The sequence below is a fragment of the Helianthus annuus genome, chromosome 5 (genome assembly GCF_002127325.2).
Source record: "Helianthus annuus cultivar XRQ/B chromosome 5, HanXRQr2.0-SUNRISE, whole genome shotgun sequence".
Classification (NCBI taxonomy): domain Eukaryota; kingdom Viridiplantae; phylum Streptophyta; class Magnoliopsida; order Asterales; family Asteraceae; genus Helianthus; species Helianthus annuus.
In genome coordinates this window covers 37,792,344-37,815,792 of record NC_035437.2, presented here as the reverse complement: position 1 = coordinate 37,815,792, position 23,449 = coordinate 37,792,344, and the positions used below count along the sequence as shown (strand labels likewise).

Here is a 23,449-nt window from a genome sequence, read left to right as displayed (position 1 = left end):
CCGCCGCCCAGCCCAACCATCTCGCCTGAAAGAGGTAAGCTACTGATTCGATCTTTTTAACCATAGATGTTTCTAATTCGAATACATGTTTTGGTCCGATTTGATTTAATTGATTTTGTGATTTAGTAGATTTAGCCATGGGGTCAACCTGTATGCTTCCATTTTTTTGTTTTTGCTTCATATTTAGTAATAGTTTTGTTGTTTTTAGTAATTGATAGGACATCTTTTTGGTGTCATTTGCAGTGGAACTTGCAGCAGTAAGGTATGGACCATAAATTTATGATCGAATACATGTTTTGGTCTGACCGCCCGCCGGCCGTTACCCGCCGCCCAGCCCAACCATCTCGCCTGAAAGAGGTAAGCTATTGATTTGAAATGCTTTGATACTTACAGTTATCTTTTTAACCATAGATGTTTCTAATTCGAATACATGTTTTGGTCCGATTTGATTTAATTGATTTTGTAATTTAGTAGATTTAGCCATGGGGTTTGTGGTTACAGCTGTTAACTTTCATTGTAACTCGGATCTTGCTTGCTTTTGAATACAAAAAGGCCCTTCTGTCTACCTGTATGCTTCCATTTTTTTGCTTTTGCTTCATATTTAGTAATAGTTTTGTTGTTTTTAGTAATTGATAGGACATCTTTTTGGTGTCATTTGCAGTGGAACTTGCAGCAGTAAGGTATGGACCATAAATTTATGATCGAATACATGTTTTGGTCCGACCGCCCGCCAGCCGTTACCCGCCGCCCAGGCTAACCATCTCGCCTGAAAGAGGTAAGCTACTGATTTGAAATGCTTTGATACTTACAGTTATCTTTTTAACCATAGATGTTTCTAATTCGAATACATGTTTTGGTCCGATTTGATTTAATTGATTTTGTGATTTAGTAGATTTAGCCATGGGGTTTGTGGTTACATCTCTTAACTTTCATTGTAACTCGGATCTTGCTTGCTTTTGAATACAAAAAGGCCCTTCTGTCAACCTGTATGCTTCCATTTTTTTGTTTTTGCTTCATATTTAGTAATAGTTTTGTTGTTTTTGTGATGAAGGTTATTTTGGTGGACCTGTATTCGATTTAATCCCTATCAACGTTCCTAATACAATCCTGATTTGAATATTGATAACTATTTAGTGTTTTGTTGTGTGAGGATCTAGAAGTATACGTTTTCTACTGAAATTGGTTTAATTATACAACCATACAAGCATGGCTGAGGTTCTAGCGTATTTCACGCAAACATTGATACCTGTTTCGAAACCGACATGGACATCCAATCTTAGCTCTGAAGATGTGTTGTCCGAAGTCGTGTTATATACCACGCAACCATCAATACCGGAGTGGACGGAGCGTGTCTGGGGTCCATACCGGCGAAGACGGAGCGTATCTGGTGATTATTCAACCCTCATACTTTTCATTATCATACATTCAAAAAAATATGGGATGTTTTTTTATTTACCTATTTTTTCCCCCTTTTACAGGATCTTTATCCCCCATGCCTAACCAGTTTCTAAGAGGGTGATCCCAGCATTAGTTTTTGATTCCCACGAACATCCCATAAAGGTTCTGGTTCTATAAATGGCTTCGACCTCATCTCTAAAGACGAAATAACATAAATATGTCTAATAGTTAATATAGAGGTAAAGAGGTGTGCAAATGTGCCAGTTCGGTAAATTTTTAAGCTGTAGCTGTATCTGTGCCCGCTAGGTTTGTTTAAGAAATTTTCTTAAACATAACTGGACCTCGGTTCGGTTAATGGCGATTATGAGATTCGGTTATGGTTCGGTTTAGGTTGGTTTTAGTTCCTTAACCAATCTAACTTTGAACTCAATTTAAAATAAATAAATATATCACGCAGTCATTATAAATAAAAGAACACAAACAATGTTCATGCATAAATTTTATTCAACACCTACTTATATAGAGATTTTGTAGTTTTAGTGATGGATATTCATTAATAAGACTATTTGCATATGATAAATGCATGAACATTCAATGAGTCTTTTTACATACCTCCATAATATACGGTCCGATTTAATTTCATTATCTAGTCACTAGCTTCTTCATAGGAAGGTGAATGGGCTAATATTCTATTATATGAGCTCCTCCTTCCCTATTGTTGTGCTTCCCTATTCACACTTGCTACTCTACTATCATGGCTACCTCTCTTAGTGTCAATACAGCGGGAATTGGTGTTGGCAACCAGATGGCACTTACTGATCTCCGTGAAGGGAGTACCGGTCCCATCACTGTTATGGTCTGTAGAAAGTGGGACGTAACAAATGTCAACGGACGCTACATGAGCACGGACTATGTCGTCAGCGATGTAAAGGTACCTCTCCGCTCTTTAAACTCCCATACTCTTTTCCTTTCACGCACTTCATCGCTACTGAAAGTCTATCGTTTGGTTTGCATAGGGAGGTATGATTCATTGTACCGCACGGAATAATATTGCACACTACTTCTTTGACAAAATCAAGGAGGGTGGTGTATATTTACTAAAGGGTTTTACAGTCCAACGCACCGATCAATACCGTATTTTAAAAGACAGCCCCTTTGTTATCTGGTTGAACGGCTCCACGACTGTTAAGAGGGTTGACGATACGAGTGGTTCATTTACACGCTACCCGTTCTTACTTACCGCTTTTGAGGACCTCGAACCGACAGAGGGCAAGTATTTTGTAGGTATGTTTACTCTTCTCATGTTGGTCATATTGTTGCTTACTTTTTAATGTCCAAAAATCGACTAATAAAAGGTTAGACTACTTATTGGTTATTAACTAAGTTCCAAATTCCAATAGCCGGTCCATGTTTACATTTGGCTGCTGAATAGTATCATTTATAACAATGGATGGCTTATTACATTGTTTTGTAGGCCTATTGATAGCTGAATATTTTTTCCCCATTGATAGTTACCATTGGTAGCAATAACATGGTTCAATCAAATAATTGACCCGGATAAATTAGTTTTACGTAGTTGACTTTCGCTCAGACCTGAGTTGGTCTCCCTAATAGAGACGTTTCTAATTCAGCCTAATTTTTGATGCGCTTCAGATGTTATAGGATATGTAACTGAGGTTGGCCCCCAATCTGTGAAGGCATCTGGTGCTCGCGCGGTTGAGTTTAATCTAAACAACGAACGGTAAGTGCCTCATCCTTATTGCCCAATTGTTCTTGCTTTTAACCTCAGTTAAGTGTCAAGGTTTTTGACTTCTTTTGATCCTTACAGCAATCGCCGAGTTAGAGTGACGTTATGGGGAAATTTGGGTGATGCTCTGGTTAAGAAGAAGGCCGAAAACCCGGCTGTCTATTGCCTTATCCTTACTTCCATGAGTGCAAAATTTTACCTGGGTACATTGTTTCCCTATACGTTAATTATTGTGTGTGTTACTTGAAAGGTCTTTAACTGACTCCACACACTACAGGCGTCCTTGGCTTGGCCAGTTCATCGTCAACTATACTCATTGATGGCTCCGATGTACCCGCCCTGCAAACTTTTAAGTCATCCGTAAGGTATGAGTGTAGCCTTTGGCATGCACACTTTAATTACCTTATTTATACGATTATTGCTCCAACTGAATATGAACGTATGCTTCCCAGCTGTGTAGCTATGGGAGATAGCAGCGACCCAGTCACCGAGGAAGTGGTCTCTGTTGGTACCCTACAAGAACTTGTGGACAGAGTTCGTGCCGACAAATAAAAAAAAAGGTGTTTATTCATACTAAATTTAAAAGAATATACTTTAATAAACTCTCATACTCTCTATTGTGTTTTTAAACTTTTATACATATTTCTTTGGGCCTCAAGTTAGTCATTGCCTCATTCCACGTTCACCAGCCTTTAATTGAAACCTCAAAAATATGCCCAGCGTATGTCAAGCCAACTATTATTCTATACAAACCATCCACCCTCATAGTTAGCATCCGCTTTAGATTTCAAGATTCACCCACGTGACCAATACCAGCGCCACCATGGTTCCCGCGTTAGCCAACGCCATTGCCCTCACACCATCCTCCTTTCTCCAGCTTTCACCATGAAAAAAAACCCACACCAGCTTGGGGTCTTGCTTTTTTGGTCATGAACTACTAAACAGAGTTGACTAACATCCCAATTATGCGTAAGTAGGGCTTACCCTCCCCAACATGACCTACGCATTCACCTACTATGTGTGAGAAACACCGTAAATACACCCCCTCCCCAATACCCTGTCCGTCTCACTTAACTATTCCTCTTATTTTGTCCGTTGTAGGCCATCCTTTTCCGGAATGTTGTAGAAATTACGTCTATCAGAACCAAGAACAGCTGGTATCTTTTCACGTGCTCCGGAAGCCAGTGTCGTAAGGGACTAACGAGAGAGGAAGGTTACTTCGTTTGCAAGACGTGTAAATCAAAGGTTGATTATCCGAGAACGAGGTATATACTTCAACATCTCAGTCACAGACTCATTTCTTTGTTCCCCTTTCCATTTGATGTCATGATTCTTTGTTTGCCGGTGTACTTTGGTGCCCTTCTACCTACACTGCCAACACAACTTGGTTTCGCCACCCATTGTTATTGAACTACTCTACCATGCTAGGTTTCGCATTCAAGCGGATGTAACTGATGGAACAATGAGTACCGTTGTCACCCTCTTTGATGAAGTTGCTGAGAAGCTGGTTAAGAGGACTGCAAAGTCCTTAGTTGAGGAACAGTTGACGGTATTCGTGCTTCTCATTACAGCGTGTCTTTGAAGCATACGTGAACCTTCTACGATAACTTTCCGTCTTTTGTACTTGGTATGCAGGATACTTCTATTGATTCTCCCATACTACCCTCCGCCCTCGAGGCCCTTATTGGAACAAAGCACACTTTCGAAATTAAGAGCCACACCTACTACCGTTATGGAGAATATGAGAGCTTCAATTGCGGCAAGATTGTTGGGCCTGATATGGATAAAACAGGTGGAAGTGTGAATGTTGTTCCGTCGGATTTGAATGAAAGCCCATCTGCCACCCTAAAGCGTGACTCGAACCTCCCGCCCCCAACCCCCGGATCTGGACGGAAACTTAGAAAGCTGTAAGTTGGACCTACCAATCGTACCCTGTTTAGTATGGTCACATGTACCCACTTTGCATCAACACATGCATTCCCATGTTTCTTTGCAGATGCATTCAAGAATCAGATGGCGATGCTGATGAGGTGTCCATTGACTGTACGGGAGTTAATGACATGGTGGACGATAGCGGCGATGCTAAGGAGGGTTCCCTCTGATACGGCGATGCTCTTTTTTTTTCTTCTCCAAGTGTTTACAATTTTGTGACTCCCTCTTTTGTGTTTACAAATAATGTGGCAATGCCTTTGTGTTGTGCCCAGACCAAAACTGTAATTTTTACATTTTCACGGCATGTGTTATTTTCCCACATTCCCGATTTCTTTGGCATCGTATAAAACCTACATGAAATTTTATCTAAGATGTTGAATGCCGCATATAGGTGAACACAAACGTGTAAACGATAACCGTGTCACCCTAGAATCTTTGCCGACACCTACCTGGAAACTTGCATTACAAACAGCAATGGAATAGGCAACTTATGACTTGTGCTAAACAAATACCTTATGCCATATGACCTTTCCTGACTGCCTGTCCCTATGTCTGTTATTTGGGTAAAAAAACAGGTATGTTCCATGACTAGATGTAAAATTTACACCAACTTTGACGTGCATTCAATAAGGGTTGTTTGCGGTATGAGCTCTGTCCTTTGCCTTCACGTTTAATTAGTTTGCAGCCCCCCCCCCCCCCCCCCCCCCCCCGCAAACAACCAAATCGGTATAGGTACATGTTTCAGCTTTTCATTTTTCGGCTATGTGTTTTGTAACATTGTATGTAACATGCAGCCGCCTGTGCATCCCTTCGTGATGCTTAAAGACGCATTTACTTTTCATACATGTTCGCGTGTTATGCCTGAGGGGATGACCCAATACGTTTGTGGGCTACAACTGCTTGACCAGGCTGGAGTGCGTAGAGGTATCAAACTTATAATTACATTCTATCCCCCCACCCCGCATATGGAGTTTTAAATACTGAATTGTGGCCCTTTCTGATACCTCATAAAAGACGAGGTTTGCAGGTTATGGCCTGCCAATTCTGGTGTGGTTAGTGATTCGATAGAGGCCCGCCTTTGTTCCCATACGTTGCCTTGCGGAAAGAAACAAACATACTACGCTCTTACGTTGAATGACAGCTGCATGAATGATGACATCGGCGGTAACAAACATTCTATTCATATACAAAGTCGTACCTATGTGGGCCTTAATGGGAAGGCGATGACATACTGTGGGGCTACCCTATCTAGCATAAACGCGGTGACTCCCTCTTGTGAGCCCGACACAGGTTAGTTGTACTGTTCCTGAAAAGAAACTCATTTGGCTATCGTGTCCACTTACCGGCATGCGTGTGGCCACAAAGTAAACCTGTAAATAGCCTGCCATCAGTTTAAGCCCTTCAGTTTTGACACCCATCCTCACAACCCACCCTCAATGTATTGAAAGTGACTTTCATAGTTGGTTATTTAGACGCTGTCTACCCGCTATACTATGTTTAACCTATCTGCGTATCCTGTCACTTTTACAGGTGGCACCCAGGTGCAATCGGTGACTGTTGAACCGGGTACTGGTACTTCCGCTAAAGTGGGAGCAGGGGAGACAATGAAAGGTTACCCCATATACGTAGCTCTGATTGTTTTTTACGTACAGTATAAGCCCATTACACCTGACTTTACATATAAAATACTTTTAAAACAAAAAGCTTAACTGTGACTTTGAATATAAGCCGCTTTTTAAAACAAGTGCTGCACTATGGGGTGCATTTAAAAGTTACATTTTTAAAAACTATATTTCTGCTACTTTCTGTATACGAACGTAATTAACTTACATAAATAATTTCTACAACCTTCTTAACAGTTTCATCCCAGCAGGGTCAACGTCTTTGTCAATTGTTTCAATTTATATTCCAACAAACTACATGTGATCTAGAACTCACAACGCTGTCCATATTTTAGCCCAGCAAATTCTGATCCAATAAATTTATGATTCACCCTATTTTGTAATCGAACCACGGACTATCAAATTAATAGACTGAATCAACCTTATCGCATGTTTCGCACGTTTTCCATCTCTGTTGAAAACCAACCGAAAAAAAGGGAGAAATACATATAAAGAAAGCAAAATACAGTCCCAAAATAACCGGAAATCCATTTCGATTATTCGACTAATGCATTTGTCAACGGCTTTCTACATGGTAGACAAACCCATAAATACGTTGTCGTACATGTTATAATCCGTAAAGTTGCCTGAATGATGTGGGAGGTCCTTTGGATAAACAGAAATACCTCCGCATGCCATGTAAACTGATTGTTTACCGTTAACAAAGGTTGACTGTAATATTTTCCCCTGAATTTTATGCTACAGGTCAAACCATCGTACAAGATGACCCAGCGGATATCCGGCCTGTTTTATGCCCACCGCCAAGGCATTCTTCCTCCCATTCTACCCAAGGTCTGCCCTGTTATCTACGATGTTTACTACTACCCTTTTCCATTTCTGTAACTATTACATTTTTCCCAGACACTATTTCCTGCACAACACAACATTCTCATCTGAATACAGCTGGTCCATCACGTCTACGCTCTTCTCGGCCTAAAAAAACAGAAGGTACAACTCCATCACTGCCCTTTACCCGGCATTACTTCCACCTTTTCTACCATGCAACATCAAAATAACGTTGCCGCATTTTATTATGTTACCAGGTGTTCGTATACGTACCCCACGCAGGGCAGCGTTTGCATCAACAGGTATTGTCCGATCCTATGTCCTACGCGCCTATTTCCTAAATATACACGCTTTGTTCCGTCTTGCACCTGTCTATACTTTGTTGTTTGCCTCACTGCCTTGAATGTGTACGTTGTGATACGTTTACCTGATAAAAAAAATATAGGTGCGCATGTTACGTACGAAAGCCTCGGCCGTCCAACATTCACATGCCATAACTGTGCAGCGGTCATGTGGTATGAAGAGAGGAATAAAAATACAAAGTCCTCTGATGGGACGACTTTCTCTTCGTGCTGCCAGGATGGCAAGGTTTTGCTTCCTCGCCTTCTTGAAGCTCCTGAACCATTAAGATCATTACTTGATTATAACGACACGGGGACAGTTAGATTCAGAGAACATATTCGAGTGTACAATAGCATGTTCTGCTTCACATCATTTGGGGGAAAGATTGATCATGCTATAAATAGTGGTAGAAGCCTATACACCTTCCGAATAAGCGGGCAGAACTACCACCGAATAGGGTCCATGCTGCCAGTTGAGGGTGAACAGCCCAGATATGCTCAACTATATTTCTACGACACACAGAACGAAGTCAATAACCGTATAGCTGCTTTGTTTGGGGTTTCCCGTTCTGACAGCACATGTGATGAAACAATTGTTGCATCCCTCATCAGGATGCTGGACAACCACAGTTCTTTAGCTAACGCCTTTCGCATGGCACGCGACTGGTGCATTTAAAATGAAAGCAACAATTGTCATCTACGCTTACTCGGCCAAGTAACAAACAACCCACAGTACAACCGACCTAACGTGTCTGAGGTTGCTGTTCTTATCACAAACGACTTTGGAGAAAACACCGAACCACGTGACGTTATCGTCAGTACACAAAACGGCACACTACAACGGATATCAGAATTACATCAGCTATACATGCCTTTACAATACCCGTTATTGTTTCCGTACGGAGAGACCGGGTTCCACGCTCGCATACGTTACCACGACAACACTGGCCGTCGGTCTACTAAACGACGATGTGTCACGATGCGGGAATACTACTGCTACAGAATCCATTATCGCAACAATGAAGGCACCACCCTCCTAAGAGGCGGTCGTTTATTCCAACAATATTTGGTTGACTCATACGCGGCCATCGAGGAACACAGGTTGCGTTGGATGAGGAATAACCAGAATGAACTCCGCGTTGAACTCTACCATAATGTTTGTGACGCTGTGACGCGTGGGGATACAAACGCCAAGGCTATCGGACAACGCATAGTTTTACCAGCAACCTTTACGGGAAGCCCAAGATATATGGTCCAAAATTACCAAGACGCCATGGCTTTGTGCCGTGCTTTTGGGAACCCCGACCTGTTTGTGACATTTACAGCTAACCCAAAGTGGCCTGAAATCGAAGACATTATACCAGGCCAAAAGTCTCATGACCGTGCAGATGTTGTATCACGCGTTTTTAAGCTAAAACTGTCCTTTTTGATCGAAGATATTATGAAGAAACAAATCTTTGGCGTCTGCAAATCAGGTAAACTTTGTGATGCCTTGCCTCTCTGTTTTGCTGTCAATTCTCCCACAAATACTAACCTTTCTAAACTTTTTAATTTCCTTCTTTTTGATCTCTCTGTCTTTCGCAATTTGCCGCACTGGTTATATACAGCTGTTTACACAATTGAGTTTCAAAAAAGAGGCCTACCACACGCGCACCTTTTAATATGGCTTGAACATTCTGCCGTGTCTCACACGCCTGCTGGTATAGATGACTTGATTTCAGCCGAGATCCCATCGAAAATTGACGACCCATCCGGCTATAAGGCTGTAACAGATTACATGTTGCATGGCCCATGTGGGAATGACGCTCGCAGTGCTCCGTGTACAACAGATGGAAAATGTATGAAACACTTCCCAAAGCCATTTTATCGAGAAACGACAATTGACGAAGACGGCTACCCGGTTTACCGGCGTCGAGATACAAAGATTTTCTTTATAAAGGGTAAAACGAAACTCGACAACCGGTTTGTCGTTCCATACAACCGTTATCTCCTTTTAAAGTATGAATCACACATCAATGTTGAGTGGTGCAACCAGTCCCGAGCTATAAAATACCTTTTTAAATACTTAAACAAGGGACCAGACAGGGCTACAATGGTTGTTCAAGAAAACATTGGCAGTGATGGTGAAAATCGTTCACAAAAGATTGTTAAGGTTGATGAGATTAAAAACTATTTGGATTGTCGGTACTTATCGCCGTGTGAAGCTGTGTGGAGAATGCTTGCATTCCCTATACATTACTCATTCCCATCCGTCATGAAACTAACGTTCCATACACCTAACCAACATCTACTCACGTTACGTGATTCTGACAGTTTGCCAGCCCTTTTAAACCGTGAGGGGATACGAGACACAATGTTCACCCAATGGTTTGCGTTGAACAGCAGAGATGCAGCGGCAAGAAACCTTACGTACGCCGAGATACCAACAAAGTACGTCTGGCACGATGATAACAAGGTATGGAAAACGCGGTTGGAACGGCCAGCAATTGGGCGGATCGTGTATTGCAATCCAGCAGCTGGGCCAAAGTATTACTTAAGGATGTTGTTAGGGATTGTGAGAGGGCCCCGAAGTTTTGAAGAAATAAAAACGGTCGACGGTATCGTATATGGAACGTTCAAAGAAGCCTGCTATGCATATGGCTTGCTTAATGATGACAAGGAATGGAATGACGCTCTCTCAGAGGCTAAACTATGGGCATCCGGCTCCCAACTACGGGAGTTATTTGTTACCATGTTATTGTTTTGCAAAGTGAACCGCCCATCGCAACTGTGGTCACAGAATTGGGAAATACTATCAGATGATATCTTATACATGAAACGTAGGCTCTACATGTTCCCTGGTCTACAGTTATCAAACGACCAACTTAAGAACTACTGCCTGATTGAACTAAATGAACTGTTGGAAAAAAACGGGAAATCATTGGTGGATTTCCCGGATATGCCACAGCCAGATACGTCGCTGCTCGATAGGATGGATAATCGTCTAATCAGAGAAGAGTTGAGTTACAACAAAAAAAAGATGACAGACGAGCACGAACAACTATATGCATCACTCAATACGGAACAGACGGCCATCTACAACACAGTCATTGATTCTGTTACCACCCACAAAGGAGGGTTTTATTTCGTCTATGGTCCGGGAGGGACAGGCAAGACTTTCCTATACAGAGCCATCCTGTCACGTTTGAGATCGATGGGACTAATTGCTCTTGCAGTTGCATCTTCAGGTCAAAAAATAATTCTACTATGTTGTATAATTATTCTCATACTACATTATCTGTGTGGTTGCGCACGCAACTCCATTTTTTTACTAACTTTACCTGTCCCACCCATCAGGTATCGCGTCCCTTCTATTACCCGGTGGTCGGACAGCGCATAGCCGGTTCGCTATCCCTTTAGAATTACTTCACAATAGCACGTGTTCCATTAAACAGAATACCCAATTGGCACACCTTTTGCAGGAGGTACGGTTAATCATCTGGGACGAAGCACCAATGATGCAAAAATTTGCATTTGAAGCACTAGATAAAACACTTAGAGACATCTTGGGGTTTTGTTCCACCACAAACAGGGAACGTGCCTTTGGTGGCATGCCTATCTTACTTGGTGGTGATTTCAGGCAAATCCTTCCCGTCATCCCAAAGGGAAAAAGAGAAGATGTTGTTCAAGCATGCATAAATAAATCGTACCTGTGGAAAAATTGTGAACTCTTCACTCTCCACCGTAGTATGCGTGTCAACGAATACACCTCAACGGGTGTAGTAGACATTGAAAGGCAACGTTTCAACAAATGGTTGTTAGAAATCGGCGATGGAATTGTTCCCTCGAAAGCCAAAGAAGGTGAAGATGAACCAACCTGGATCGAGATACCCGCCAGGTTTATCATTGATAGTTGTGGGCTTCCTGTGGACTCGATTGTTAATGCTGTCTTCCCGTCGTTTACAGAAAGGCAGGGCGATGATGATTTTTTGTGTGAAAGAGCAATACTAACCCCCCGCAACGTAGACGCGGATGAAATCAATGCTTACATGTTTCGGCAATTAAGACAGACCACAAAGACCTACAAGAGCTCCGACGAAATATGTCGTGCATCCACGGATGTATTGGAACAGGAACAACTCTACCCGCCTGAGTTCCTAAACTCTTTGACATTCCCAGGTACCCCCCCCATCCCCCACCACACGTCGCATGGATAATAGTTACAAATAAAAAAAAACCACCGGCCAAATCCTTTTAATTATTTGATATTGACAGGTATGCCACCGCACGCTTTGGATCTGAAAGAAGGTCTCCCTATCATGCTTTTAAGAAATGTGAACCCCTCCCAAGGCTTATGTAATGGCACCCGTCTGATCATCACAGACCTTGGGAAATTTGTTATCAAAGCTAGGATACTTACCGGGTCAAACCGTGGTGATACTGCATTAATACCAAGGATAACGCTTTCATCCACTAAATCAAAATGGCCATTTATTATGAAAAGGCGCCAGTTCCCCGTAAAACCATGCTATGCTATGACGATTAATAAAAGCCAAGGGCAATCATTAAAAGTTGTTGGCCTCTACCTACCCCGACCAGTGTTTAGCCATGGCCAGTTATATGTCGCACTTTCACGGGTTACAACACCTGCAGGTCTAAAGATTGTCATCGTCGGAGATGGCAACGGTGGCATGACAAACCATACTAGAAACATCGTTTACAAAGAAACATTTAACAATTTGACTACCTCAGATTGGCGACAATAAACAATACCTAGACCTACCGTGTACTGTTGGGCTGCAAAAAAAAATCTTCCACCTCCACCACCGTTAAACCAACATAGTAACTGATACATGCCCTAAACTCTATTCTTCCCACCCGTTCCAACCACCACAACTATATACGAGACACGTTAATTATTATGCGTCTAACCTCCAAGGTCCACCTATTCATGTAGCATGTCAATAAGGACGCCGCAACAGCTATATATACGCCCCATGCAGTACAAATGTAAGTCTGATCAGATTCCACTAAATTCCAAAAACTGATGCTCTTTTTATTTCTTAGCTTTAATGCTTGGTTTATTTGTCTGTTTTAGTAAACAATGGTAACGATGGTCCGAAGCCTACTAATTATTACTGCTATAAACACATTGTAAGGCACGCATTTTTGGGCCACGGGTGCCACCTGTCATTAGGAGGGTGGATGTCATATACTTCCGTACGAACTCTTGTTTCAAACATTTTAACCTGTCATTATAGACACATCGTGGATCCTCATGAGCTGGTTACACGCTTACACATCAACGGTTTATGAACCTTATACTATTTTGTTTACTGTCATATCCAACTCACTATAACATTCACTCTAACATGTTCATGGTTATATAGAAATGCGAGCCGACTATGAGGGGGACTCAAGGAACTCTTATCATCACTTCAACTCCTCGAATTGTCGGTTTTTCTACTGGACTTTGGCATAATATCAAACGGTTAATTCTGAAACATGTTCAGCCCTGGTAAGTCATTATTATTAAACATTATTTTACAGTGGTGTCTTCCGTTGGGTGTTTTGTGGTTTTATTTTCTTTACATTCGTACTTGATAATGGAACTTATGTTAATGCTATGCGTTATTCTGGCCAGGTAATCATTATTTGGTTTCGAAACTGATATATGCATCCAATATTACATCCGGAGATAAACTGACCGAAGTTCTACCGTATTTAACGCAACCATCAGTGACGGAGAAATCGGAACCTACCTACTGCTTATTCAGCCTACATAGTTCATGTTACCATGTGTTCTCAAAAAAGAAAATGGCTAAAATGTTTTTTGTTTGTTTCTTAAAACTGGTTTCTTTCCTCATTTCCAGGAATTATATATCAGCCATACAGACGAAAGCCCAATTGGTGCAGAAACCGATAAGCTGTGTAAAAGCCGCCGTTGAAACAATGGGACACGGGGGTCTACACCTCGAACTATTCAACACACAAAAACCCGGACTGCCGGCGCAAGTGAGACGATTGTTACAGCAAACGAGATGAAAGTAACACATGCAACGATGACTGACACATTGGGTGCGTCTGTAACCGTTTCCGGTGCAACGGCCACTGCTGGAACCCCGGTATTGCTTGGACATTGTTGCTTAATGATGGAACTGCTTTAAATTATACATCTTAATGTGTTTATGCTGCTTTCTTATTTGGGCGTATTGCGGTTTTAGCTTGCTATTCACTTCGAAGATATGCTAAAGGAATTCCTGTCGTTTTCACGCCACCATGCATATCGGAAAAGACGGAGCATAACTGGTACTTATACATCCTTCATAGCTCATATTATTATACACTACACATGTGATTCATTCAGACCATCTTTTTTTCTATTAAATTAAATAATTTAAAATTTTAAGGATACATGTTTATTATCAATTCTTAATTAAAGGATAATATTAAATCAAATCTAATCCTTATTAGTGCTCTTTGGGTAGGATCAGACAGTGTACCGTCTTTATCTTCATTGAAATGAGACATGTGTAGTCCTGCATGAAGACATATTCATGATCCTATGATTAAACATTATATTCTGGTAAATAGCATCTGAGCTTTATGTCTTTATCCTATAAATATAAAAATGCAACTTTTCGCCTTAACAATGAGCCTAAGTGATACAGGTAGTTCAGCCTTCAGAGGCTTTGAAACATGTTTCGATATGTCTTTACTTGACCGTGTAGAACTTTGCAAAGTCAAGTCTTGCGTTTTGACCTGAACATGGCTAAACTTAAACATGAGTACCGTGTATATCTGACGGTTTTGAATATTTAGGCCAACGACGGTCACGATTTAGAGTTTGGTGAAATATATAATACACTATGTTTTGTCAATAACGGTCACGGTTTATGGCGAGCTCTGTTGAACGGTTGAATAAAAGCGGCCCGTTTTTTGAGGCCTTTGCTGAACTCGGCTACTGATTTATTTGTTGTTGGAGTTGTTGGTTGCATCTGCTATAACTGATTACTATCAGGTACTCTAAAATAATCCCTAAGTTTATTTTCCGTATAATACAAAAGACAACCAAAGCTGATTGAAATAGTGTGATATCTTGCTAACTCATCCATTTTATTTAACCGTATAGCTTTATGCATGTCTACACTTCTCATATTCAATTTGCCTAACATGAAAATAAAACCCTTTACTACTCAAATGATTGCCATTTAAGACATACCGGTAATAAGTTGAGAGGTCACATAATAATTACTAACAAATCAAGGAACTATAGAAAACAAAGATATTAATTTCATGACATCGTTAACTATTCTGTAACGGTTTTGATTAAATTTTCATTCGACTGAAAACTGCCGCAGGTGATCCGAGGAGTCTACGATTCATGTGACTATAAATACATGGCTACATTCATCCATGAATTCTTTCATTCTGCAACCGGAGACTGCAAATCACAAACCATCTGCCAAAATGAAGAAAAACACTACTGTTGCTAATTGTTCAGAAAGTTTATCGAAGCTTGAAGACATATTACGCCACGGCCGAGAAAATAAACACCACACGGTATCACCCCTTTCTATAATTTCAACCGTTTCCCCCGTACCCATTATTGTCCATACATAATAGATGTTTCTTCTAATCCATACAGAGTGCTGAGTTCAATTGTCGTGTGGTCATTAAAGGCATACGTAATAGCGAGCAATGGTTTAGACTTATGTGTAGAGGCGGGAAATGCATGAAAGGTGTCTTTGCTGATCAAGGGGAGCTCTGGTGTGCTGGCTGTGAAAACCCGGTTATGTTCCCCCGGGCAAGGTTTGGTTTTGGTATTCTATTGTTATCTTCGTTGCCAAAAGCCTTTGTACATTTTGACATCAAAAAAAAAATTTTCACAGGTACCATCTTGAACTTGATGTCCTGGATTCCACGGCAAGTGTGGTCATTGTGTGTTTCGATGACACTGCACAGGTACTAACCCACACCACTGCTCAGGATATACTCAATGTGGAATCGGGTCTCACGCGTATCAACACCATTTATTCCGAAAACACCCCGGCTAGCTTCACTCCAGTCATAATACAGAACTCTAATGGTGGCATCTCGGCGCTCCCAAACTGCTTGCACTCATTGGTGGGCACCACCCGAACCATCCAAGTCGACACATCCACATATTACAATCATGGCACCTTTGAGAGCTTCAACTGCAAACGTGTACTCCCAGACGAAACAAGCTGGCAACCTGATAGACCTACCAGCCCTGCTCCCATTACTAGGCTGGATAAAGGGGTGATGACAATACCAACACCAGTTAAGCTCAAAGAAACGAACAGAAAGTCCATGTAAGTTTCTGTATATCCTATTTACTTGATACAATAACTGAACCACAAAACTACATCTCCGACTGTGGTTTCTTTTTAGAAAACGTCTAAAAACAAATATTATATACTACAGCCATCATATTTATTTCTTGAAGCCTCGCTATACAAATGTTACTTATTAAATGGAAACCATATGAAAACAATAACAATTATATTTCTATAGTAACATTGAAAAAAAAAGGACAAACCTTATCTCATACAAAACCACAAAATGCAATGGTCGAAAACTGAACAATCAATACACCATTTCCGCCCGAATGCCCAACGTTAGTTTGGCCAGAAACATGATCCTTATAGGTGATCAGCCTATTGGACGCCCAGCTACATACACAGTAACGAACTACAACATTGGACTTGATATAGGCTTCTTCAATTTAAGAATACATGCGAGCACACCCCTAACTTCCCACATTCCGTAAGGTTGCCTTTATTTACGTCTATTACGATTAAGTTTGTAGTGGTTCTATTTAAACTTCTCTGTTCTTTTGGATATTTAGGTTTAATCATTGGGTCATGTTTTTTCTCCTATTTACACACGCCAAATAACTGCATGACATTCCCTTTCCTTCTTCGACAGCCCTACTTATGCGGGTTGTGAATCAGATGGTTCCATGAATGACACTCCATGTGAAAGGTACGTTACTTAACCACCATTACACTCTATCGATTTTTGTACAACATAATGTCATAGGAGCTACTAATATATGTGTAATCCAAGTTAAACTTCTTCCTAATATCTCCCTTCTTTATAACACAGCCCCACTTATGAAGCTTCGTATTCAGATGGTTCCGTAGGGAGCGCACCAGGTGAAAGTGGACCGTCAGCTACATAGCCATCCATGAACGCCTTAAGATTTCTTGAATTGTTAAATAAAACGGGGAACTCCGTAACCTACTTTTACGCTTTTCCCCCTACAATGTATGTTTTAAGACTTGGCATACATGCTTACTCTTAAATGGATTACGCAACGAATTTTCCTACTTTATTCACGCCTTAACTTTTTGTTACAAGTCATAGTACATGGTATTAGCACATTTCGTATGCCTTTTCTTGCATTGTCTTTCTACTAACTATCTTTAATCCATACATAAACATTTTCCCCACCTACACAACCAAAAATACACTAACTTTTGGTCATGCCGTGCATCGCACGGGCCTGCCCTCTAGTGAATACAAAAACATAGTTGTTAGTGAGGGTTTTCAGTAAAATGTAGCCTCTGTTACCAGCATGAGTCTGCATACGGTTCGACCATAACACATGGATGCAATATAAAGGTTCTTTGACCATTTTTCATGCAGAATGAACATACAAACAAAATTCTTCATAAAAAAAGTAAAAAAAAAAAAATCCCAGCAATTATGGGTTTTACTATTACGGTTCTACCTTCACGTGGGTACTCGGGAAGGCGGATGTTCTCATGGTTTCTTGTGTCTCGTCCATTATTTTACGCCTCGGGATACTCAAAATGAACGCTTGCAACTAAAAAAAGAGGTAGATTAAATAGGAAACGGGTCAAAATTTTTCCAACGTGCACCTTCAATTATTTAATTTAAAAATTAGATGATTATAGAAGTTAAATACCTTTTGTAATTGTATTTTACGCTAATCATCTACATAAAAGATTAAAATGTTGGGATAAGAAAGTGTTTCGGGTCAACCATTCCCTTCTCAATCCACACCATAAGCCAAGAAAATCTCAACCATCAAAATATGATCCAAGGGCTAAAAAGTGATTCCTAATTATGCAATGGTTATTATTTTAACCTTATTCCATGAGACTTGGGGTAAGATGCAGGAAGATTTTTTTGAGTTTTAAACCATCTCTAACTAAGTTCACTATTTAATCATTATTGTTGCAATTATTAGGTATTATAGATAATACCATATGAAATTACCTTTTAGTAATTTTCATTTCAAATTGGTTAGCATCTTTTGAGTTTTAAAACCATTACCTTTTAGTAATTGTCGTTTCAAATTGATTAGCATCTTTAAAGTTTTAAAACCATTTATAGTTATAATTAAATTCATAATAACGTTGATTAAGTTTGTTTATATTTTTATTATTATTATTATTATTATTATTATTATTATTATTATTATTATTATTATTATTATTATTATTTCATATGATGTTCATCAACTATGTGATAAAATTGCAAAAAGGTTGTAACCTTATTTGTATGATGTTTAGCACAAATTATCTTGATTTACTTATTTTATTTTTGTTATCAACGCTTCCTATAATTCTCATTTCAAGAGTTATATTAATTTTAAATTTGGGATCCACCATAAAAAATACTTAAATCGTTCTTCCGGTCGGCTCCGCTCCACAATCGAGGAAACCTGAACCTTTGTTTGTTCAAGATAGATGTTCAAGTTCTGGTTCTTGCTGTTCTGATTAAAACAGGGAAATGATATGCAAACCATGATCAGTATCAATTTCTTTTCACATAAATAGGTTGGGTAATGGGTCAAACGGGTAATTTATGGTGTGGATTGAGACGGGAATGGTTGACCCAAAACACTTTCTTATCCCAACATTTTAATCTTTTATGTAGATGATTAGCGTAAAATACAATTACAAAAAGTATTTAACTTCTATAATCATCTAATTTTTAAATTAAATAATTGAAGGTGCACGTTGGGAAACTTTTGACCCGTTTCCTATTTAATCTACCTCTTTTTTTAGTTGCAAGGGTTCATTTTGAGTATCCCGAGGTGTAAAATAATGGACGAGACACAAGAAACCTTGAGAGCATCCGCCTTCCCGAGTACCCACGTGAAGGTAGAACCGTAATAGTAAAACCCGTAATTGCTGGGATTTTTTTTTTACTTTTTTATGAAGAATTTTGTTTGTATGTTCATTCTGCATGAAAAATGGTCAAAGAACCTTTATATTGCATCCATGTGTTATGGTCGAACCGTATGCTGACTCATGCTGGTAACAGAGGCTACATTTTACTGAAAACCCCCACTAACAACTATGTTTTTGTATTCATATGTAACGGGTCAAATCAAATAAATTAAGATAAAAGAGAATTGGTTATTAAAAGTTAGCTGAAGTATAATTTAAAAGTGTTTACAGTCCTACATTGTTTATTTGTAAAAGGTAGCTTATAAATGTATTCATATTTGTTACGATGGGTACAAATCTTTGTCGGTCAACCTGACCCGGCCCGTTCCAACCAGTTCTAAAACAACACAATTGTGCTTTCCAATGACTGTTAAAGATTTCACGGGCTGTCAGAATTTGATGGGAAGAAGTGGAGCTGTCGCAAGAGGCTTTCTGACCACAATGCCCGTCGCCGAAAGCCACAAAAAGAAAAAGAAACTATCCACTTTAACTCAAGAAGTCAATCTTCATCATTTTATGGTATTCAAATTATTCAGGAGCCAATTTCTTATCATAACTTATTCTCAGTTCTTTTATAACTTATTATGCTTTTGTATTTGCATATGGGCAACATCAAATACGTTTTGTGCCTAACAATGTTCCTGATCTGGTTCAAACCGAACCTGCTTTGAACTCTATTTGGGAAACCACACGCAATTCCCAGCACACAGCCGATGTTTTTCATCAAGGTTTGTTTTCCTAATTACTCTACAGACAGTAGTTTTGATAAATTATCGTATAGTTAGTTAAAACCTTAAAACCGAGGGGTTTCAAGGCCACAAGGAATGGTTGGTACGAATTTTTTCCATTTTTAGTATTTTTTTATTCGGAATTGGCTAAACGTACCCTGTAGACGACGTGATGAAAAAGGCCACAAGCTTTTACTTCACCTTAGAGCATTCACATCCAAGGTATCAAATTTTGTGAGTGGTGTTTTTAAAATATAAAAAGTATAAAAAGTGGTTGTGAGTGGAGGAGAGAGAAAATGTTACTGTTCATCTGTATATTTGGGGGGACACTGTTTCCGCCCTATAATTTTTTAATATATTTTGAAAGTGGTTGTGAGTGGAGGAGAGAGAAACTGTAATGATAAAGGTATAAAAAATATTATTTAATTGAAAATGAGAGAGAAAATGTAGTGTTTTTTAGTGTAATCTAGGGTGAAAATATGGTGGAATGGATGTGAATGCTCTTAGGCCACCAAAATGGTTGAGCCGGCCATGACCACCGCGGTGGCGGCCGCAGGCTTCACTATTCCCTTCAAGAACTCCCCCAGCCACTCCCAATCCATAGTTAAGTTCGGTTCAGTTATACCCGCACATAAATAAAAGGTTCTGTCTCACATGTCATTCTCACATATATAATGAGAGAAATGATAAGTTATAAGGAGCCGTGTATATCAATAAGTAAATAAATTCCAATCATTAAAGTATATTAGATAACTAAAAAAAGCTGATGGCGCCTTGGGTTACTGGTATCACGTGTTTTTATTCTTATTAAAGTGGTACGGGTTCAAGTCTAACAAAAAAGGCAATAGTGCCCGTCTTATTGAGTCATTTTAATTTTAAATTTCAATGTTCATATGATTTCAATGGTTTGGTTTCATATAGTTACTGCTATTGAAATTTCCAATAATTAATGTTCATGGAGTGATTATTCTCAGTGATCCATATGAGACTTTGGTCCCTACATATTTATACAACGTAATTTCTTTTTGTTTCTCTCACCAGCTTATTGGTTTTCTTATGCTTTATATGGGATTGGAATTCATGGGCTTTACATGAATGTTTTTTTAAATCAATTATAAAAGTTGGTGTTTGCAGCTGTGTATTTTTCTGATAGATCTGAAGTCCAATGTCTGCATCGCTGGAAAAGGGTTCTTAATTCGGAACTTATTAAAGGTCCATAGACTCATGAGGTTTTCACCACATCCCCTCCTACTCTTTGACACGTTTGATCAAAACAACTTTTATGGTCTCTTTTTATTTTTATTATTATTATTATTATTATTATTATTATTATTATTATTATTATTATAATTATTATTATTATTATTATTATTATTATTATTATTATTATTATTATTATTATTATTATTATTATTATTATTATTATTTGTCGTTGTAGGAGGATGAAAAAGTCCTTGAGCTGGTGAAAACATATGGATGGGCCCTCAAAATGGTCTCTCATAACACAGTCTCTTCTCAGTCGTATTGGTAAGCAGTGTCGTGAAAGGTACACGATTTGTGTATAAATCTAAAATCTTGCGAGATGTGGATTAACTATTAAAGGGATTAATAGTTTGTCTAGCAAACTTCTTCAATTGGAAAAAACAAAAATTCTACATTAGTAATGCAATATGAGCGATCTAAATGTGTGATTATTTAGGAGTTGGAGAGCTTAAAGAAGGTGTTATGATAGAGCGAGTTAAACGGTTCTCCTACTCTATTAGTTATTTTATATATGTATTAACAAATAAAAATAAAGGAACTTTCTATCAAAAGGTTCACCAACGGTTTGTTGGATGTTTGATTTGTATATAGATCTACTCACTATTATTGTTTATAGATGTACTCACGGTTTGTTGGATGTTTGGTTTGTTTACAACGGCTTTGATGTTTTAGCGATACATGTTAGGATCAAGGCCAATGCACGAAGATGGCCTTCACATGTCCGGACATGTAAAACAAGTCGTTCTTGCAAGAACTTAAAACATATACGAAAGCTGTTGTTGGAGCCTTCTTTTTGTATGTGTGGATCACTATTCAGACATTTAAATAACATGCACATGTGTTTTGGGATAGAAAAGAGTACAACTTTTGTAGTAGCTTTGATTATCCATATAAAAGAACTGGAAAATGGAACAATTATAGCATCAACTATATTAGTTTCTATATTTGAAAGGGGAAGTTTGACACGAAAAGTCGTAACTATTTTTCAAATTTAGGTTAGTGAAGAGTGTAGAATAAAACGATTGATGAACTAACACTAACAGAGAACGAGCAGAATGGTGTAAATTGATGACTCCGACGTAATGCTCTGGTACAAAGAAACATCATCTACAAAGAAACTTTTAACAACCTGAACCCAGCGGGTCCCCCGGAGTAAACGGTTCATAGGTTAAATTATATTCTTCCCCTGTACAGAAACTTTTAGGACAAGCTGGCGATAGATGTTTCAAGTCGGATCGTTATACTTACGCATGGAATACTCTGTTTACTAATATAATTAAATAACGCGCTGCTCGGGTTAGTAGTCATCTCGCAGGTTAGTTTGTCAAGCACTGTCAAACATCTTATCACGAACAAACAATAACTATTATGCATGTCGTGCATCGCACGGGCATTCTCCCTAGTTTATCTTTAGAAAGATCTATATTCCAAATAAATACCCCCAAGTAATTATGCATTTATCTTTACAAAGATCTATATTAAGCTTATTTTTCTTGAGTAAATGATAACATAATAACCGTTAAGACAAGAGATACCATTTTTAATGAAGATGTTCTGATACGTGTATTTGTGTTGGCAATTCAAAATTCAAGACTTGTGAATTTTAATCCTCTAACAAACTCCCGTCTTGAAACTCTTAAATCTGTAATGCAGGCTGACCAATGTTTCTTAATGTTTGGATAATCATATACATGTAAGTGAATCGAATGAATACGAACACATGCATTTTTGTATTTATTTATTTAAATTTAACTCAACACGAACACCAACATATAATCGAACAATTTTTTTTGCTGATGTTCATTCATGGGATTGTTTATTAAAAAGAACATTTTTCTAAGATTAGGCAATGAATTATCTTTAATCGGATCTAATTCTATTTTAACCTTAAAGTTACATCTTGTAAATCTAATAAAAATTTGTCAATAACCTTAGCTAGGAGCTGGGTTTTTGAGTTAATTAACATCACCATTTGCCAATAAATTAACTATGATTCATCCCAAGTGGATTCAAAAATCCAAAGCAACACTTTTCGTGCTCTTGATAGTCTCTACTAATTCTCTGTTACTTGCTTTTATTTTTTGGTTTTAAATAAAAAATAGCAAAAGATAATTAATCAACTAGATGGTAATTTAAACTTAACTATGAAAAGTTGTACCCTTTGGGTTCGATATGGTTCTTACATAAACTCTACTATAAACGATAGGTACACTTTCCTGTTGTATGTGTGTTTAGCCTAAGTAATAATCATTTCTTATAAATTTAAAACCGCCAATAAACAAACCCTATAGCAACACTTGTAATCCAGGTTGGCAAAATCCAGTGCTGGTCCAACCATTTTAGAGGCCCAAAGCAAAGGAAAAAAACTAGGGCCCTACTGAGA

At 38.9% G+C, this 23,449-nt stretch overlaps 2 protein-coding genes and 2 long non-coding RNA genes across 5 annotated transcripts; all 4 read left to right on the top strand.

Annotated features, from left to right (window-relative positions):
• The first annotated feature begins 477 nt into the window (after window positions 1–477).
• Window positions 478–1,842, top strand: LOC110938752. The gene is made up of 3 exons (XR_002591653.2): window positions 478–568; window positions 662–1,387; window positions 1,479–1,842. It is a non-coding gene; the product is annotated as an uncharacterized LOC110938752 (long non-coding RNA).
• Window positions 1,843–2,078: 236 nt separating this feature from the next.
• On the top strand, window positions 2,079–7,554 carry LOC110938751 (replication protein A 70 kDa DNA-binding subunit C-like). 2 transcript variants are annotated; one of them, XM_035990531.1, is made up of 10 exons: window positions 2,079–2,329; window positions 2,415–2,682; window positions 3,052–3,139; window positions 3,227–3,348; window positions 3,423–3,510; window positions 3,598–3,705; window positions 5,872–6,001; window positions 6,092–6,367; window positions 6,608–6,688; window positions 7,444–7,554. In XM_035990531.1, exons 1-6 carry the CDS (start codon window positions 2,153–2,155, stop codon window positions 3,695–3,697), a joined length of 843 nt encoding a protein of 280 aa, XP_035846424.1. In that variant the 5' UTR covers window positions 2,079–2,152; the 3' UTR covers window positions 3,698–3,705; window positions 5,872–6,001; window positions 6,092–6,367; window positions 6,608–6,688; window positions 7,444–7,554. The 2 variants fall into 2 exon arrangements, with proteins under 2 accessions (XP_035846424.1, XP_022036552.1); XM_022180860.2 differs by lacking the exons at window positions 5,872–6,001; window positions 6,092–6,367; window positions 6,608–6,688; window positions 7,444–7,554 and adding exons at window positions 4,247–4,410; window positions 4,574–4,694; window positions 4,781–5,046.
• A 1,179-nt stretch (window positions 7,555–8,733) lies between these two features.
• LOC110942988 lies at window positions 8,734–12,610 on the top strand. Its single transcript, XM_022184748.2, has 3 exons — window positions 8,734–11,092; window positions 11,202–12,023; window positions 12,120–12,610. Exons 1-3 carry the CDS (start codon window positions 8,734–8,736, stop codon window positions 12,608–12,610), a joined length of 3,672 nt encoding a protein of 1,223 aa, XP_022040440.2.
• A 3,346-nt stretch (window positions 12,611–15,956) lies between these two features.
• On the top strand, window positions 15,957–17,069 carry LOC118492470. The gene is made up of 3 exons (XR_004893887.1): window positions 15,957–16,180; window positions 16,797–16,853; window positions 16,977–17,069. It is a non-coding gene; the product is annotated as an uncharacterized LOC118492470 (long non-coding RNA).
• Window positions 17,070–23,449: the final 6,380 nt, after the last annotated feature.

What these genes read in the sequence shown, in the direction of transcription:
- LOC110938751 (XM_035990531.1), top strand. Translation starts at nt 2,153, where the DNA reads ATGGCTACCTCTCTTAGTGTCAATACAGCGGGAATTGGTGTTGGCAAC. An exon ending in AGAGGGCAAGTATTTTGTAG is followed by an intron (nt 2,683 to 3,051) that starts GTATGTTTACTC and finishes GATGCGCTTCAG; the next exon opens with ATGTTATAGGATATGTAACT. An exon ending in TTTAATCTAAACAACGAACG is followed by an intron (nt 3,140 to 3,226) that starts GTAAGTGCCTCA and finishes TGATCCTTACAG; the next exon opens with CAATCGCCGAGTTAGAGTGA.
- LOC110942988 (XM_022184748.2), top strand. Translation starts at nt 8,734, where the DNA reads ATGCCTTTACAATACCCGTTATTGTTTCCGTACGGAGAGACCGGGTTC. An exon ending in TCTTGCAGTTGCATCTTCAG is followed by an intron (nt 11,093 to 11,201) that starts GTCAAAAAATAA and finishes CCCACCCATCAG; the next exon opens with GTATCGCGTCCCTTCTATTA. An exon ending in AAACTCTTTGACATTCCCAG is followed by an intron (nt 12,024 to 12,119) that starts GTACCCCCCCCA and finishes TGATATTGACAG; the next exon opens with GTATGCCACCGCACGCTTTG.